General features: G+C 39.9%; 1 protein-coding gene across 1 annotated transcript; it reads right to left on the reverse strand.

Annotated features, from left to right (window-relative positions):
* Nucleotides 1-10,783: 10,783 nt before the first annotated feature.
* On the reverse strand, nucleotides 10,784-11,762 carry LOC102506764 (olfactory receptor 2AT4-like). Its single transcript, XM_014556511.1, is given in 3 exon segments — nucleotides 10,784-11,394; nucleotides 11,397-11,502; nucleotides 11,505-11,762. Coding segments are annotated over 3 exon segments (975 nt in total).
* Between the last annotated feature and the right edge of the window lie 8,192 nt (nucleotides 11,763-19,954).

Genomic DNA, 19,954 nt, shown 5'->3' on the forward strand with positions numbered 1-19,954 from the left:
TTTATATATAGCAGTTTGTATCTGCTAATCTCATACTCCTAATTTATCCCTCCCCATATTCAATATCTTATAATAACCTATAATGGAAAATAATCTGAAATATATATATATATAGCGCTAAGTTTTATTTTAGTTAAATTCAATAGAAGGAAAAGGAACTGAAGTGAAACTGAAGAAACCAATGAAGGTCAGATAAATGTATATTTAGTTGAAGAGATATTAATTCCTAAAAACAACACAATGATTAAAAAATTTAAAAATGCTATGAAAAACAAGAGATTGGAGTCATTTCTTAAATTTCTCATTTCAATTTTAGAAGCTATTAGCTTTGTATACTTGTTCTCACTTCCTTTGGAGCCTCAGAATGTTAGTAATTAATTTTACTTTGTTAAAATTTATAACATTAATTTATATCCTGCAGTTATAATCCCCAGAGTTCTTGAGTCTTAGTTCTATATTTAAGTATAGATTCTTTAGTACTCACCACTATCCTTTTACTGTGCTTCTGCATTCCAGAAATCTTTATTTTGATTCATTTCTTGGTTGTCTGGATTTCTTTATGAAGTAAGTTTTTAATGAAGAGCTCATGGATGCTATACTTACTGAGTTAGGTTTGGAATATTTACCTGTTGTCTTTAGGCTTGAAGGACTTCAGTGACATTGTTCCACCATTTGGAATGTTGAATGATACTGAGGAGAAATACAATAATTATTTTTTTCTCCCTAAGTGCTTGAAACAATTTTTCTTTATCATTGAGGTTTGATAACTTAAAATATGCATAGGTATCAATCTTCCTGCACCAAGTTTTCTTGAAATATGCTGCAGTGTTTAGTGCTGCAGAATTAGTTCTTTATTCCTTGGAATATCTCTGCTATTTATCTTGGAATACTCTTTCTGTCATAGTCACTGGGTTCTCTACTTCAAGGACACCAAATAGATAAACATTTTCTTCCATATTTATTATCTTCTCTCCATTTAGGCATTGGGAAGAAGGAGAGGCACCTGTCTTACACACATCTGTGGGAGACTGTGGTGCTTGTGGGTTGGAGAAAGCAATAAAGTGATTTTCCTTGCACCCTACCTCCTAAAAATGGTCAGAGAGAAAGTCCTGGGTAAACAAGATGTTGGAGTCAAGGAGAAAAGGGTAATGGTTTTAAGGAGGAGTCTTGACATTACACTGACTTTTCAAGCTGCACTCTATAGTTTTCCTGGTCCCTGTGGTCCTGCCCTGGCTAGAACTTAACCTGACCCATTCTTTCTCTGGGACAAATGAGATTTGACTGTTGGGAAGATATCACCATTGATTGGCTCTGTCTCCTGAGGAAGGGGCAGGGTCAGAAGAGGGCTCTGCTGTGTATTAGTCAGAACATTTTTGGTTGCAAGTGACAGAAGCCCAGCTCAAACTAGCTGTACCTGTTGGAATCTTGCTTGCAAATAGCAAAAACTGACTCTGATTGGCTTAATCAGCAAAGAATTTTGCTAAAAGAGATTAGGCAGCTTACAAAATCTCTGTTGGGCCAGAGAATTTAGGTCACATGCCTGGGTTCTACTCGCAAGGGAAGCTGGAAAGCAAGAAACAGCTTCTTTTGTGGGAGAAGATGGAAATCCACAAACATAGGAAGTTTCTGGACAACCAGCATAATAGCAAATGTCCAACACACTAGCCTGAGTTAAACATGGAATCAATTGTTCACTTAACTGGGAAGCCCAAGGGGATATTTGGGTTTCTGATATAAATGATCCAGAGATTCACATGGTAACTTTGCTCTCCTGCTCCATCTCTCAAAGATATTTTTCCCATGTTGGTTTCATTCTCAGACAAGTTCTTTCCAAAGCTGCACTATAATGTTCATGGACCCTCAGTATTTTTGGTTTTTGAACTGTGTCCTCTATATAAAAATTACATTTTGTGTAATTGCATTGTTATAAAGATGAATATAATCCGTGCTGGATTATATTCCTTTTCTTATGATTTTAAAAGAAATTAAAACATTTTCATGGGTTCCTAAAAATATGGTGGGCCTTTGGCACTGTAGGTATTGTACTTACGGAGAAGCCAGCCCTGGCTCCTTCAACCACATGGAAAAGTTGGCTAGGAGCAAATCTTGACTCACAGCGTTCATACTGTTCTTACAGATCCTAATCCCAGGTGATGAGAGTGTGCATTGCTCTTTCTCCCATTGTGTATATTATTGCTTGAAAAGTCCCTCTGCTCATGTGTGGAAGGATCACTGTGCTCAGGGTATAGGGATTTTCTAGCCAGACTGGGTCATGTGCCCACTCTTAAGGTGGGAGAGGTGATGCTGTGTGTGGCTGATGACCCCACTGAGTTGCATGGAGTAGGGGGTTGTAGTTTCTAAAAAGAAGAGATGCTGGGCACACAAAAAGTACTCGGTGTCCACTCCAGCCACATAGTGATGTAATTGAAGGCAGAGAAGTGGTTCACTGTCATAGACAATCTGACCTTACAAGGAAGTGACTGAGCAAGTTGGCAGCTCTGACCTTCCTTTAGGTTTGCCTCTGAGCACCATCTCAGAAGGAGCAAAGTACTTCCTGGCAGGTGCACTGGAAAGCTGATTTATTTGTTCAGGTACCATCAGTAGTTAGGAATAAAGTCATAGAACTAAAGAGTCCACATTTCTATACTCTTTGACTTAAAATTTTAAGAATTTGGAATCATTGGCAATTAGTTCCTAATTTTGGATGCTGAGTCTACAATCTCTAAAATCATGGAATTTTCTATTTTTATCCCCATTTTTTGGGGAATCTTTGTTTCTAAGTTTTAAATTTTACAGTCTTAAACCTTAGACCCTGAGTCTGGGAACTTTAGAATCATACTCTGAGAATGGTTTAGAATAATAGAATACTAGCATTTTGAACCTTACTCTCAGAATCTTGGCTTTGTAATCACGAGTCTTCAAAATCAGAGAAGCTTGGGCTCAGACTGCTGGACTCTTGACCCTGGGACCTCTGTACTGTCAGGGATTAAAGTCAGGAAAGAACCTTATTTGGTGCCTCAGACCTTCACAAGAGGGCACTGGGGCAGGTGGTGAATTTAGATCCCTGGTATAGTTGCTGTTCTGGGTATCCCATCCTGAACCTGATCTGCCTGGCGACCTCACACTCTCTCCCACAGCCTAGGACATGTATTTACAACACCCTGAGCCCAGGCCACCTCATCTTCTTGGGGCTGTTTCTTCTCTTCCTGGGATCAGGGTGTCCAAGCCTCCACTGGTGACTACTCACATGAATAGAATCCAATACTGGGCAGATGAACCAGTAGGAGAGGGCAATAGTCACCTTGCCAGACATTTTCCTGGAGGTCCTCTGAGCTTTCTTGAGGCAATGAAGTCTTCTCTGAATATTGGCCTACTGGCAACTGGAACAGAAGGAATCCCAGGCTTGGAGGAGGCCTCCAGTAGAATATAGAAATACGAAAGAATCTCACCAGGCTCTTGCAACACACCATAAGAGCAACTGCTGTCTGGGGCCTAATATTCAGTATTATCTTACTACTCTGTCATATTATTGAGATATCTGATTGCCACCTCTCCATACTGAACATTAATTAAGCAGTTCAGGGGTTGGAAAATTCCCTGAAACTGTAACTGAGTAGGACCCTATGAGGCCTTCCTGGGGCAGACCTCCCCCACCATGTCCTCCATCTGCCTCTTGTTTGTAGAACAAACTTTAGCCTCCTAGGCCTCTTCTGAGTTCCAAAGAATAAATTTAATCAGAGAAGTGAGAAAATTCAGGAACAAAGGAAAATAGTCAAGCAAGACAAAATAATAATAGTTTAGCCATTAAACAAAGTCAGAGACTTTTTAGTTCCTCTTCAAAGTCTATAGATGATATTTTGAGCCATATTCTTTGAGCTGTTTGAAATATACTGAAACCATCACCAAGTGGAAGAAATTAACTGTATGCTACCCACAAGCATGTAGCCCCCAGACCGTTTGGAACCAAAAGGTTGGTGATATTGGCTCCTGATTACTTCACCACCAACCAATCAGGAGAACGTCCATGAGCTGATCATGTCCCCCTGAAACTCCCCTTTAAACTTTCTTGCCCCTTGATTGGCAATGGGGAGTTGGTTCTTTGAGACATGAGTCTACCTTCTCCCCAGGATTGCCAGCTTCCTCAATAACGCTGTCTTTCCTTTTACCCAACACTTGTCTCTCAGTATTGGATTCTTGAGTGATAAGCAGCTGAATCTGAGTTTAGTAGCAAAACTAGAGATTATCCGAGGGAATCTACTCAGAATAAAATGTAACACAAAACAGTGGGTCTAGTCCTTAACTTTTTCTAATGATTATTATTTTGTTTTAAGCAAATGTCTTTATAATGATATCTATGCATTTATATGTAATACATGTATGCTTATTTATATTCTATGCAAAAGAAGGGTTTAGAAATTGAAGACAATGTAAAATAGGGCAAAACATAAAAAAATAATCTAGAGGGAGGGAAAAGAGCAGTAGACATTTTCAGGCAACAAGATGGCCCTGAGTTCATGTAAGACAAGGCAGAGAAAGAGTCTGTATATGAAGGATTTCATTGTTAGGGAAAAAAAAAAGAAAATAGTTTACTTTTGATAAAATGTTTTTTCTCCCACTGCATTTAAGGAGAAAGTTATAGGGCAGTGCTGAGTAGTATAATGGGCACTGTAATCCACTCATTGATTCTGCAGGATAATATTAAAAACCTAATGCTTACTGAGTGCTTACTATGTGCTTATTTGTGTTAGAAATGCAAATTCTTGGGCCCCATTCAAGACAAACTGAATAAAAAATTTCAGCAGGGGGCCCAGTAACCAGTGTTTCAACAAGCCCTCAGTGTGATTTTAATGCACACAGAAGTTCAAGAACCACTGACGTGGAGGGGAGGGGCAGTTTGGGGTTCTGTGCCACCAGGAATGACCCTCCAGGTTCTTGAACCTCTTAGGGAAATTGACTTTTGAATCTGTCATCTGTTCTTCCCGTGAGATTAAGAGAAGGGGCACTTGAAGAGCAGAGACAGCTTAATGGAAATGGAATGGATCTCAGCCAGGAGACCTAGGCTATGGCCCCAGCTTCTTCTTTAATTTACTGAGTCCATGGGAAACACATCCTTTCCCTCTTTGGGTGTGAGTATATCCATCTATAAAACGTGGGGTCTGATGTGGTGATTGTTCAGAGATTGTGAGGGAACTAATGCCAAATGACACCACATGCCAAGGGCAGAACTATTTGTCAAGCTGCTACTGTGTGCCAGGTCCTATGAGAGGTGCTGGGCATGTAGGAATGGAAAAGGCAGAGGCTGTCTGTCCTCACATAGCTTGGAGTCTAACGGAGAATAAATACAAGTAATGACAAGGTAATTTATAACTCAGTGTGATAAGGGCTATAATTGGGAACCTCTGTACCAGCTAGAAACTGATCTTCTTTTTCTAGCATAACAAGTAAAAAATGGAAATGCTTTTTTACAATAGTAAAACAGATGATGAAGTTTAAACTATCAAAAAAGACTACCATGTTTGTTGAAAAATTAAAAATTTGAATGAAAGACATGAGAGAAGATTTGAATAAATGCAGGAGCTGTATCAAATAAGTAGGAGAGGTAGCATAATGCAGTCTCAAAAAGTTATTGCTACACTTTTGAGGGAGCTTACAAACATGTTCCAAAATTTAAATAAACGAATAAAGTCAACTTCAAGAAATATGAAAGGTCAGAGGGGGCTTCCTGAATCAGGTAAAAAGACATACTACAAAGCTATAGTATAATAATATGGTACTGACATAGCAATAGGCAAATAGACAACAGAACAAAACAAATAGCTCAGAAGTATACAAGTGTATAGGGAACTTGATATTGATAAAGATATAAAACAGTGAGGAAGGACAGATTTTAAAAAAATAGACTTGCAAAAAAATGGCTTCAAATATGAAGAAAAATAAAGCAGACTTCCTACCTTACAACTTAAACAGAAAGGAACTCCACATGAATTCAACTTTTACCTTTTTTTTTTTTTTACTGTATTATATTTTGCAGTGGAGAGGTAATTAGGCTTATTTACTTACTTTTTAATGGAGGCACTGGGGATTGAACCCAGGACCTTGTGCATGCTAAGTATGCACTGTACCACTGGGCTATACCTTCCCCTCCTGAATTCAAGATACAAGTATAAAAAACCTAGGAAGCTAATGAAAGGAAAATGTTGGTGAATAGCTGTGATATAGTGGTGAGGAAAGGCTGAAAACCCACATACCAAAAGGTAAAAAATGTGATGGATTTAAGTATATCAAAATTAAGAATTTCTGATCAATGAAGGACAGATTACAAACTTGAAAAAACATATTTTCAGTATTTAAAGTTGACAAGGCACAAACATACAGAAGTCCTGAAAGCAGAAATATTACAAGAATTCCAAAGAAAATGAGCGAAGTTTCTCAATAAGCAATACACATAAGGGGAAATGCTAGTTGCTACCAAGTATTTACAGAGATGATTCATTAGTAATCAGAGATGCAAGTGAAACAGAATGAGGTACCACTTTATCCTGATAAAGATGAAGAAAATTAGAAAGTTGGATAATACCAATGTTGGTATTGGGGGGAAGATGTGGGGGATAGGGTGGGAACTATACAGTCTGTAATTCATTATTGCTGGGAGTATAAGTGGCACAGGAAGCACTATTTCATTCTAGGAAACAATATTGAAGTACATATAGTCAATTTTCATTATTTGTGGTAGTTATGTTTTATAAGGTCACTGCAAACCCTAAATTAGTGAACATATTCCATCACTCTTCTAGGGGAAACACAGGATTAGTTTCCTATGAGCCTCTTGTCACATTTTTGTCAAATGATCAAACACATAACCTTGTTTTATAGATGTTTCTATTTAAAAACCCCTTATTTAATATATATTGTTGATTCATTAACATTGAACTCATGCCAACATCACTATAACTCATGCCTGAGAGAGGCTTATCTAACACATGTATTTTCTCCAGAAGGCACATCACAGACTTTTTGTGCTCAGGAGCCATAGACAGCACTTGAGCACTATGCTTGGGTACAAATTTAAAAAGGAAATTACCAAAATAGCACAAAAATGTGAAAAACAATGCAAAAATAGACCATGGAAATAACACATGTTCACAGTATGAGCTGAAACAAGACAACAGTGTTGCCTGGTTAGACCTCACTAAGAATGTACATATGATGACTCAGATATTGTGCTGCTTTGGGTGTGTCTGAGAGTAACCCTGAAAGTGCCAAGAATGTTGGTTTTGGGGTTAGTGAGTAAGCAAATTTGCAAATACAGAATCTGCAAATAATGAAGAGGGAGTATGTTTAGCTGAAGTTTGTCCATACCCGTGACTAACCTATATTTGAGTCCTTATTATATATTTCAGGGACAATCCTCTACGGGATCGTACAAGGACATATACAAGGACATTTATCATGACACTGTGGTAGCGAAGAGTTGGAGGCTATTTAGGTGTTCTGCACTAGGAGAAAAGTAAAATGTGATAAAATCATACTGTGGAATATTAGGCATCAATTGGAACCAATGAAACTTTATCTATAAATAGCAACACAGACAGATCTAAAAAACAGAACTGAGTGGAAAATGTAAGAAGTAAATAGAGACATGTAACATAATTCTTTTTATATAAATAGACCTGTTCATTCATGCACAAAACACTACCTACTTTACAAAGATATGCTTATATTTATGGACATACAGCAAACACATCAGAGTGGGTGCTTAAACGGGAAAGGGGGATGGAATGGGAATTTGAGCATTGGAAGTAAAGGGGAGGACAAATAAAACCAGCAAGGAGCCTACACAGACTGATGGGTATAATGTGCTCGGAGCTCTTTTCTCCTAAGGTCTCCTTAAATTAAAAATTTAAAAGTGCCATTATGGGGGAATTATAAAGTGCTAAGGGGGCACATACAAAGGGCATCTACTCCACTTTTCAGGGTGAGGTGCCAGGGCTCCCCTGAGAAAGCAATGTTTCAGAAGAAACTTGAGTAAGATTTTAGCTGAAATGGACAAAGAGGAAGAGGGTTTAAGGAAGAGAGAAGAGTGACTTACTGGTAAGAATGAGAACTTTGTGTGTTTGGGAAACTGAAAGCAGTTGGCAAGAACTTCTGTATAGCACGGGAACTATATTCAATTTCTTGTAATGAGCCATAAATGGAAAAGAAACTGAAATATGTTATATGTATAACTGAATCACTTTGCTGTATACCTGAAACTAACATTGTAAATAGACTATACCTCAATAAAAAAAAAAAGAAAAGAAAAAGAAAGAAGTTCAGAGTTGCCATGAGAGAGGCAATGGTGAGATCTGAAGTCAAAGAAGTCATTTAGGGCCAGATCAGGGAAGGCCTGTAAGTTATGTGGAGGGTAGTAAGGTGACCAGATTTGTATGTCAGAAAGCCCATTCTGGCCCCTGATGAAATGGAGGGCAGGCACACAGGCAAAGGGACCAGCCAAGAGACTCTTGTGCTCATTCAGGAGAGAGTAGGTGGTAACATGGCACCAGGGTGAACGAAGTGGAACAGAGAGGAGTGGATGCAGTCTAGAGATATTTGAGAGATGAAATTTCCCAGTCTGACTCAAATCTTCACAACAACTATGTGACACAGATAAGGCAACAACTCCCCTAAGTGTCCCAGGTTTCAAATGCCTACCTTCCCACCCCAATTGTTAAGGCAGACTGCTCCACTAACTCTAGTGTCCATGTTGAACCACGTGATTGAACACCACACATCTTTCTCTGGCCACAGCTAGTCCGTCGGTCTGGAGTGGGCATCTGACAAGATGGCAGCCAGCCCCTAGGCTACTCAGGGACCTGTGACCTATGGCCTGATTTGAAACTATTTGTCAAAATATTTTTTATTGTGGCAAAACATACGTAATATAAAATTTATCATTTTAACCATTTAAAAATGTACAATAGAGGGCATTAAGTCCATTCACAGTGTTATGCAACCATCACCACGGTACATTTCCAGAACTTTTTTATCATCCCAAACAGAACTCCATATGCATAAAACAATAACTTTCCCTTTTCCCTGTCACTTCCCAGCTCCTGGTAACCATTATTTCACTTTCTGTTTCTGTGATTTGACTATTCCAAGTACCTCATGTAAGTGGAATCACATAATATTAGTTTTTTTGGTGTCTTGGCTTATTTCACTTACCATAATGTCTTCAAAGTTTATCCACATTGTAGAATGTATCAGAATTTCATTTCTTTTTAAGGCTGAATTATATTCCACTGTAGGTATATGCTTATCTGTTCATCTGTCGATAGACATGTGGTTTCCATCTTTTGGCTATTGTGAATGAGGCTGCTATGAACATTGGTGTACAAATGTCTCTTAGGACTCTGCTTTCAATTCTTTTGGATATATACCCAAAAGTAGAATTGATGGAACATTTGGTAATTCTATGTTTAAATTTCTGAGGAACCACCATATTATTTTCCACAGGGGCTGCACAACTATTTCAAGGTTTCCAACTTCTGCACATCCTCACTAACACTTGTTATTTTCCATTTTTTGACAATAGGTATCCTAAGGAGTATGAAGTGATATCTCATTACGGTTTTGATTTGCCTGATGGCTGGTAATGTTGAGCGTATTTTCATGTGCTTATTTGCCATTTGTATATCTTCTTTAGAGAAATGTCTACTCAAATCTTTTGCCTATTTTTTGAACTGGGTTGTTCGTTTTTTGTTGTAGTTGCTGAATTGTAGGAATTCTTTATATATTCTGGATATTAACCCCTTATCAAATTTGCAAATATTTTCCCCCACTGCGGATTTTCTTTTTAGTCTCTTGATAGTGTCCTTTGATGCACAAAAGCTGAAACGACTTTTTAAAATTGGGAAATACAAAGAGACTGTGCCAGTTAGCGGGTGAGGCTATAGGTGAAAGACATTCTTCAGGATGAAATTTGGCATTGGGGAAGGGAATAAAGAGCTTGGGCTGGTTTCTAAGGCCAAAAAGAAGAATACCTAGGACTGTATCTTGAGAAAGAGTGGAGGTCCTGGACACAGCATACTACTGATGGCAGGGAGAGACTTCTCTACTTAGCTCCCCATTGTCATGGATAGGAAAACTATGGTGTGGCTTAGAATTAAAAGGATTGTAAAGGTTTTTTGTCCCACAGGCTTGGTGAGGGACACTTCTTGCCTAAGCACAAGCTAGAGGAAGAGCATGCTCTACTTTTATGATGCCATGAGGGGTTAGACACCAGAGGTAAATTTCCTATATGACTGGTATTGAAATATTGGTAGTGGCAGTGAGTTTCCAGGCAACAGGGTTGAGATAGTAGTAGTTTCAGACTTTTTCCTTGAAGGGAATTTCTAAGTTGCTACTCCAGCAAGAAAGGCAAAGCTGATTCATATCTATGTGTCAGCAATTCTGGGGACATTTAGAAATATTAGAAGAGGAAATACAAAGGAAAAGACTGAATTTCTTTCTAGTCAAATACTTGAAGTCTCTGAGAATCAAAATTGCTTAAATAATGGAAATGTGCCCACAACTGTACTCACAGTCTTGTGAAATTTAGGATTCACAGCTTTAAAATTGAATAGAAAAATCCAACCCATTTTGTCTGTGAAATAAGGAAAGAAAATCATTATTTTATTACAATGGAAGAATACCTAGGACTGTACTTTGAGAATTGTTATTCTAATTGTCTGGCTATCTGAAATGTCCACTTTTCCCTCTACTGTTATTTGTGTTTGTGAGAAGATAAAGTTACACCTATGAATCAGGATTTCCCAGCATTCTTTGGGTCCTGGGGATGTGCCATTTTGTTGATGGCTGCTTTGACATCCTTGTTCCTCAGTGTGTAGATGAGGGGGTTGAGGCCTGATGTGAGAATAGCATACACCACGTTGCCCATGACGTGGAAGTCAAGGGGCAGGTCTGCCCTATAGGCCACATAGGCTATGGCAATGGAGGAGTAGTAGGTGCCAACCACCAGCAGGTGGGAGCTGCACGTGGAGAAGGCTTTTGAGCGTCCTTCTCGGGAGCTGATGCAAAGCACCGAGGCCAGGATGTGGGCATAGGAGAGAAGCACCAGGAGAAGGGGCAGGAAGGACACCACCATGGCGATGCAAAAGCCTATGAGGGTCTGGGGTGTGGTGTCAGAACAGGAGGCCTGGACCACAGCCAGGTGGTCACAGAAGCAATGGTAGATGTGAGCAGTGCTGTCAAAAGCCATGTGGGAGGTCTGCACCACTGCTGGGATGGGCAGGAGGAGGGCAGTGAGCCAGGCACTGGCTGCCAGTGCAGCATTGATCTGTGAGGTCATGAGGACAGGGTAGTGCAGTGGGCGGCAGATAGCCACATAGCGGTCATAAGCCATGACCACCAATTGAAGGCTTCAGAGCAGGAGAAGCTGTGGAAGAGGTACATCTGCAGGAAGCAGGCAGTGAAGCTGAGGTAGTAGTCCCCAAGTAAGAGTAGGGACAGCATCTTAGGGACAGCATCTTGGGGAGAGTGGTTGTAGTGAAAAGAATGTCCAGGGCTGAGTGGTTGATCAGGAAGAAGTACATGGGCTTGTGGAGTCTGGGCTCTATCACCACAGACACCAGGATCAGGGTGTTATCCACCAGGATGAGCAGATAGAGGAGGAGAAAGACAAAGAAGATAGGAAGGAAGAGGGATTTTGGCAGAGAAGGGATGCCCATAAGGAAGAAGATGGTCGATGAGCCCTCTGATCCATTATAGGCTACAGTTTCCATGATGGGTTAAGCTGTATGCCCAGGTGGTAGGTAGTGGGAACAGGTGGGAACCAGAAAAATCAGTGATTCTGGAATGAGAATTACATAATAATCACTGTATAATTAATATAACTATCTTTATTTACAGCCAACTCTAGAAGAGAGATGATGGGATCTGCCTTCATCCTTCATCCCTTCATCCTTCACCCTCCATCTATTTTTCCTTTTTTTAAATTAAGTATGGAAAAAGTACCTATGATATACAAAATCATGTATTATATACTGGGTATATAACAAGTTGAACAAAACAAATAAGGTCTCTAACTTCATGGATCTGAAATTTTGGTGGTAGAGAAAGACATTAAAGGAGGGGAGGGTATTGCTAAAGTGGTAGAACACACGCTTAGCATGCACAAGGTCCTGGTTCAATCCCCAGTACCTCCTCTAAAAATAAGTAAATAAACTTAATTACCTCCCTCCCCACACCAAAAAAAAAAAAAAAAAAAAAGACATTCAGCAAAGAATCACATAATTATTTAATTTCAGTTAAGTGCTAAGAACTTATGCTGATCCCCTTTTCCATGTCCCATATGGTCCTTCTGGAGATATTAGATCTCTTAAACCAGGCCCCTAAGCTCCTTTCTCTTTTGGCATTTGCTTTAAATTTTGAAAAAGTGACATCTTTGTCACCACGTTGCTAGGGAGAGCTGATTTCTCTGAGGTTTACAGCAACATGCTGTCTTCCCATCATAATTATTAACCAGGGAATGGCTCCTTTCTCTCTTATTTGCTTGGTGTAGTGATTCTGCCTGTCTGAACTGTTAATGGATTCTCCCACAGTTGGCCAGCAACAGAGAATCCAAGACAGTATCTGTGTTACTCCATTGAACCTGCCTCCCTACTGACCGCTGCAGCTCAGCAGGTGCTCCTGTTTTGCACGCCCACTAGCCAGCAGGCTTCCCTACTCCCTGGTCATTGCTTGGGAAGCATTTTGGAAGGAAAGGAACTGGAGATCTGCTTGCAATAGCTGCTCCCAGACAAAAGAACCCCTCCCAGAGGAATCAGGAGGGAGTGTTTTCAACCCACAGATTGGGGGGTTTTAACAGAGAAATACTGATTCACCCTCCACTTTATATGTGTCCCTTGGACTAAGCAATCCCCCAGGCAAGTCCATATTGATATTGGTATTCCTGCCTCATTGATCCTGATGAGTCCATGAGCAGTAGCCCCACGATTTTCCTAGAATCATCTGTAATTTTTTTCTCTTCTCAAAACACCTTTTAAGCATAAAACCACTAATGTAAAAGTTGGAAACAACTTTTTTTTTATTTTCAAATCTAACCAATTTTCCTCCTGAAGGCCAGAGACTGAGCAGAGAAAGGGCAGGACCTTTCTCTAGTGCCACAGGCACTGGACGCAGAGCCACCACCAGAACTCAGGTCTTTTATTCCCAGGACAAGACTCTTTCTTCTATGCCATGTTTTCTGGAGAATCCAGAAGTTCAGGTTTTCAGGGAAGAAAATATTAAGGCCAAAATTTTCTGTTTCCCTTTCTGTCTTTTCACTGATAACATCAGACAAATTATATTTCAGTTTTTTATCTGAGTCTCTATATGGTGAGTACTAACTGGTATCTGGCAATGCAAATCTTCCTTCACTGAACATTGAAATAATGTTCTAGAAGTCAGACTCCAGGACCTAGCAAAAGGATGAAGCTGCTCTGCTCTGCCCTGGACATTCTGCTCTCAGAGAGGCAATCATGGCTGCCAGTCCCGGGTGAGGCAGAGCCGGGGATTTGATTGGCAGAAACACAGAGCATCAAAGCCAGAGGGACCCTAAAGGAGCCATCAAGTCAGTTGCTCCTCCTGCCTCCCCTGTCCCACTGCTTTGCAGATGAAGGTAGGGATGCTGAGACTCTGACGGAGAGACGGTACGTGGCTTTTCACTGCCAGGCAGTGCTGGACTAGAGAACAGGTGGACCAGGTATGGGTATGTGCTGGGTCACCAGCCAAGCAGAGGTACCAAAAGTAGTTTCTGAAAGAATTTAACATTTGTTCTTTCAAAACACCATTCAACCAACCCATGACAGGAAATATCCAAAATTTGGCTGGACTTCTCTTACACTTATTTTTACAGGTTAGAGTTCTTGTTTTGCTTTGGATTACACACTACATCTGGGTGATGCAGCCCTGTGCTTAGGACCTAAAGGGTCCTGTTTCCCAAGGCCCAAAAATTGCCCCAGTAGATCCTCCCAGTTGGGATTGTCTACGAGCCGGTTACAGTGCTGGTGGGGACAGAAAAGAACAGAAAAACCAATCACTGAGTGTCCAACCTCATGCTACACTTCGTGAACATCATCTCCTCCCATAATCCAATACTGCCAGGGAGTGGTTATGCCTGTTAAACAAATGAGAAGCTGAGGGTTGGAGAAGGATTGTCCTTGTTCAAGACCACGACTGATGAGAGCAGAGGTTGTTCAGGAGCCAGTCTACTATAAAGGATCCCTTCCTGGCAAGCAGAAATCCTGGCTTTGAGACCAGCTCTGCCTCTTGCTTGCTGTAACTTTGGGCCTCTGAGCCTTGGTTTTCTCCTCTGTGCAGTGGGGGGTTTGGAGAAAAAGATCTCTGAGGGGTTTATAATTTGATGAGCCCTTTTCTGAGTGTCTCCTCTGTGTCCAGCAGAGCGGATGTCACAGGGTCCATGCCCCAAAGGAGAGGGTGAGGGTTCTCCCACCTAGAGAGCTCCTGCTGCCAGCCAAGTGCTTTACCTTCATCCTGTCCTGTGAGTCTTGGTGGTCAAGTGTGTGCACTTGTGAGTCATAAAGGACTGGATTCCAGTTCCAGCTCCTGCCTGCAATTGTGTCACCTTGGGCAAGTCACTTTCCCCTCCCTGAGCTCGTTTCCCTTAGCTGTGACCCGCTGGGGTTGTTGTGAGTCCTTATGGAGAGAATGCTTAGGCAATGCTACACAAGGGCCTGGAACAGGTAAGCGCTCAAAGTTTGCTAATGTTTCCAGTGGTTACTGTTGTCTTCAGCCTGGCTTTACTGTGGGAGGAAATGGTTTGATAAGATGATGATTTGAATTCTACCTGTGAGTATACCCACTTGCCTGGACCTGCCAAGGTGTGTGGTCCAATGTCCCACAGCCCACGTTTGCACATCCAACCTGGATTCTGGGCACCTGCCTCTTGTGCACACCCAGTCAGTCTTCCTGATCCCTGGCCTGGGTTTATAGGCCCTGGCTTCTCTGCCCCTGTCTTCCTACCCCTTGTTTTATCTGCCTGTCTCCATCCCTAGCCCAGCTCACCTGTTAAGCCAGGCCCACACTGCTGTTTCCTGTGGTATCTCCATGTGAGGAGTTGTTGGACGCTGAGCCATGGTCTATTAAACCCTCAGCTCCCTCCTTTCAGGCAGGCCTTCTGGGGTGTTTTCCTTGGGAAGGTGTTCCCTTGGGGACCCACCATTGCTCAGGGATCAACTCCCCAACATTTCCTAGAGCATATATGAGGAGTACGGGTAGGATTTGTCCCCAGGCTTTGCTAATAATGAGAAGAACATTATTAACAGCTCTCAGGGGCTTAGGACTTTATATCAATGGTGTAACCTTCATTCTCATTATGAGTTTGACTGAGATCCATGGATGGATCATCTTGTCTACCTGATTTTGCCGACTCTTGCTGATTTTGGAGCGCTCTTTCTACTACGGGTACCCTTGGGTAAATAGTCACGTGGGACACAAATATCTTCACGATTCATGACCATTCTGAGAAGTCTATCACCTTAACTCTTCTCAAGACTTTCTGTTCACTAATCCTCTTATCTTGTTCTAAGTTCCTTCATATCCCAGCAAAGGCTTTAGCTGTTTCTCATAAACTTGTATAAATTCATACTTCTTTCTACTTTACCTCCCAGGTGAGATGAACCTACCAGGTAGAAAACCAGGTGCACTGCCAAAGGTTCTGCCCACTGACAGGATTTACCTTCATGTTGATCCTTCAGGGCCCTCCCGAATGGGCTATAATGCAACAGCAGTCCACTTTTGGGTGGTCCCAGCATATTTTGAAGAACTATTTGTGAATTAGGCCTGAATTTTTTTCTCCTTGAGGGAGTTGATTATAGGCAATTTCCCATGAGGTCATAAGTTAGAGTTGATGAGAAGGTATCAATATAGTAAGACTGCACATCATGGGAGTCTGGGCCACCCACTCATGTAACTGCCTTGTGCCTTCAAGATCTGCTTAAACTAATATAACATTTATTATTTTACTTCCATTCAATAGTTGGATGTTTCTGTACATATCCAATTTTTTATTTTGTTTGTTCAAATTAGTACCCAATTACAAGGGTCAGCTCAGGACCACAGTCATTTAGTGTTCCTTGTCAGGCATTCAGTCTGCACCAGAGTAAGGAACTGTTTCTCAAAAAGAGAATAGTTATCTACAGAAAATAAAAGTTCACTCTAAAACCCCACTGTGTTTCTCCTATTAATAGTGTGAAAACTCAAAAACTCAAAGAGGACTTTTAAGTTTTGTCTATGACAGAGTACCTTCTTCAACTAACCTTTTTGCCAAAAACAACTGTAAAATTTGGACAAAATGTGTAAAACAATTGTTTGGAGGCTTCAGAGAGCAATCAATAGCAGGTCTTGAAGGACTGTGATCCTTGAGAGAAGGAAGTCTTGTGAGGTAATTTCCACATGACCCCAGGTTTTACCTGAGGGCATTTCCCAATTTGCAGGACTGGAGAATAGAGCTCAGTTAGAAAACTGAGTCCTACTAGTCTGAGGAGATACACGTTGGAATTTGGGTTACCGAAGGAACTGGAAATTACGGGGAAAAATCCTGGAGAGGACAGTACTACAGAGAAAGAACTTCAAAATCTGTGCACAGATTCCTTTCAAGTCAGTGACAAGCTCCTAAGGTGTGCATGTACAGGGAGAGACTTAGAGAAACCAGAAGAATACACAACTGGGAGGCTTCCGAGCTGCAGAAAGATTTTAGCAGCCACAGGATGTTGGAGAGTCAGAGTGTAGAATTCAAGCCCTGTCCAAGTGAATGGGCCTTAGTAAGTCTTCCAGGATTTAGGAAGTCTCATTGGAAGTGAAAAACACGTTTTGAATTGAATAAAAAGGAAAATACAACATATCAAACTTTGTAGGAAATTGCTAAAGCAGTAGCTAGAGAGAAATTTATAGAGTTTAATACTTATATTGGAAAAGAAGAAGACTCATATCAACAATCTAATCTTCCACATTAAGAAAAAGAAGGTGAAATTGAGGCAGGAAGCCCCATGAAAAGACTGGCAGGACCCCCAAGCAGGGCCACTACTCTCCTGCCAGCATCATCCATTTCCCTGGCCCAGAGGCTCTATCTCACTTTTTGCCTCTGAAATGGCTTACTTACCCCTAAAATTCTATTGGGTCCCTGAGCTCACTTCTGATTGGTTGTTTCCTTCACTCCTGATTGGTTTTTACTCTCACTTCTGATTGGTCCACTTCCGTAACTTCTGATTGGTCCATTTGTAGTACTTTATTTGCATGGAGCTCACTCCTGATTGGTTATTTCTCTCACTCCTGATTGGTCTATTTCTACAAAGCTTGTTCCTAGTTGGTCAACTTCTGTTATACTTTATTTGCATATGATGTTGCAAAGTGTAAGCTGGCAGCCTATAAATGCCTGTGTAAACCTACAGATGGGGTCCAGAGTTTGGAGTGTTAACTCCTCTGGTACTGCTGGCGTTAATAAACCTTTCTCCAACTCTCGGAGTGCTGCTTGGTCTCTCGCCTGTATCCAGGTTGCTGTCACAACTGAGCTGTAACACCGAGCTGTAACACATTTTTCCGCAACAAAATTAAACCCAAAGTATGTAAAAGAAAGAAAATTATAAATAGTAGAGCAGGAATCAATCCAATTGAAAACACAAAAACAGCTGAGAAGTATCAATGAAACTAAAAGCTGATTCTTTGAAAAATCAATAAAATTGATAAATCTATAGCCATACTGACCAAGAAAAAACTAGAAGACAAAATTACCAATATTGAATGAACTAAAGGACCTCACAGACATTAAAAGGATAATAAACTACTACAAACAACTTTAGGCCTATAAATTCTACAATTTGGATGAAATGGACAAATTCCTCAATTGAGAGGCACAAACCAAAACCCATTCAAAAATAGATAACTGAAAAACTCCTATGTTTATTAAAGAAGTTGATTTTGTAGTAAAAAAAAAAAATTCCTATAAGAAAATTCCAGACACATGTGGTTTCATAGGAAAATTTTACTAAATATTTAAGGAAAAAATAATATCAGTTCTACACAGTGTTTTTCAGAATATAGAAGAGAAGACTTCCCAATTCTTTTGATAAGGCCCGCCAGCATTAACTCAATATCAAAACTAAAGAAATTAAAAGAAAACTACAGATGAATACCCCTCATGAACGTTGATGCAGAAATCCCAAGCAAAATATTCAAAAATAAAAACCCAGAAATATTTAAAGAAGTTAATACATCATACCTAAGTAGAATTCATCCCAGGAATACAGAATTTGTTCAATGCTCAAAAACCAATGAATGAAGCCTACCATATTAACAGACTAACAGAAAAATTGTACTTAAATATAAACCTAACAAGATATGTGCACAATCTGTAGGCTAAAAGCTACAAAACGTTGATGAGTAAAATCAAAATTCTAAATAAATAAAGAGATATATCCATGTTGATGAATTGGAAGACTCAATATCATTTTGTTAAAATGTCAAATGTGCCATTTGTGTAGATTCAACATAACCCCAGTGAAAACCCAGCAAGTTGGTTCCAAAATTTATATGAAAAAGCAAAGGAGCTAGAATAGCCTAAACAATTTTAAGAGAGAATAACAAAGAGAATTCACACTACCCAATTTCAACACTAAGTATAAAGTTATAGTAATCAAGATGGTGTAGTATTTGTGAAAGGATGGACATATATACCAATGGAACAGAATAGAGAGCCCAGAAATAGAAACAAATACAGTCAAATTATATTTGACAAAAGTGCAAAAGCAATTTAACAAATAAAGAATAGGCTTTATAAAAATGGTGCTGGAACAACTGGATGTCTATACGCCAAAAAATTTTTAAAAAAAAAACCTCAACCTAAATTTCACACCTTAAAATTTAACTCAAAATTGTTCATAGACTGAAGTGGAAAATATAAAACTAAAACTTGTAGGGGCTTCTTGTTTTCCGTAAGGCAAAATTTGCATAATCTTTGGCAATGAGTGTTTAGATATGATATTAAACAGTGTAATCTGTAAAGGAAAAATTGGTGAATTGGACTTTATTGAAATTAAAAACCTTTTCTCTGCAAAAGACACTGTTCAGAGAACCCAGCCACCAACTAGGAGAAACTATTTTGATATCACATAACTGATAAGGAACTTGTATCTAGAATATATAAACAACTCTTAAAATTCAATAGCAGGAAAATAAACATTCTAGTTAAAAATGGGCAACTGATCTGAACAAAGAAGATATATAGATGGAAAATGAGTATATGAAAGATGCTCAGCATCATTAGTCATAGGGAAATGCAAATAAATTAAATTACAGCCACAATGAGGTAACACCGCGTACCTATTAGAATGGCTAAAACTAGAAAACAACAATAACCAGGTAATAGTAAATGCTGACACTGATGCAGAACAACAGGGACTCTCATTCATTGCTGGTGGGAATGCAAAATGGTATAGTCACTTTGGTAAACAGTTCATCTGTTTCTTATTACGCTAACAGTGCACTAACAATACACCCAACAAAACCAGTCCTAGTCCAATATAATTAATAAATTATATTGATGTCATTTACCCATCAATATGATGTGGCAAGAAGGGCGTATTACCTCAATCAAGCCAAAAATTCATAACCTCAGTCCATTAATGATAAAAATGTCAGACATTCCAAATTGAGGAATATCCTACAAAATACCTGACTATTGCTCTTTTTAAAAAATTAGTAAACTTTATTTTTTAGTGCAGTTTCAGATTCACTGCAGAATTGAAGGGGAATTCTCATATATTCCCTGTCCATCGTCCCAACTCTCCCCTGCACCCAACTTACCCTCCCATGACATCCTGCACTCCAGTGGTACATTTGTTGTAATCCATGAACCTATATAACACAACAGTATCACTCAAAGTCCATAGTTTACATTAGGGCTCACTCTTGGTGTTGT

The sequence above is a fragment of the Camelus ferus genome, chromosome 10, assembly GCF_009834535.1.
Source record: "Camelus ferus isolate YT-003-E chromosome 10, BCGSAC_Cfer_1.0, whole genome shotgun sequence".
Lineage (NCBI taxonomy): Eukaryota > Metazoa > Chordata > Mammalia > Artiodactyla > Camelidae > Camelus > Camelus ferus.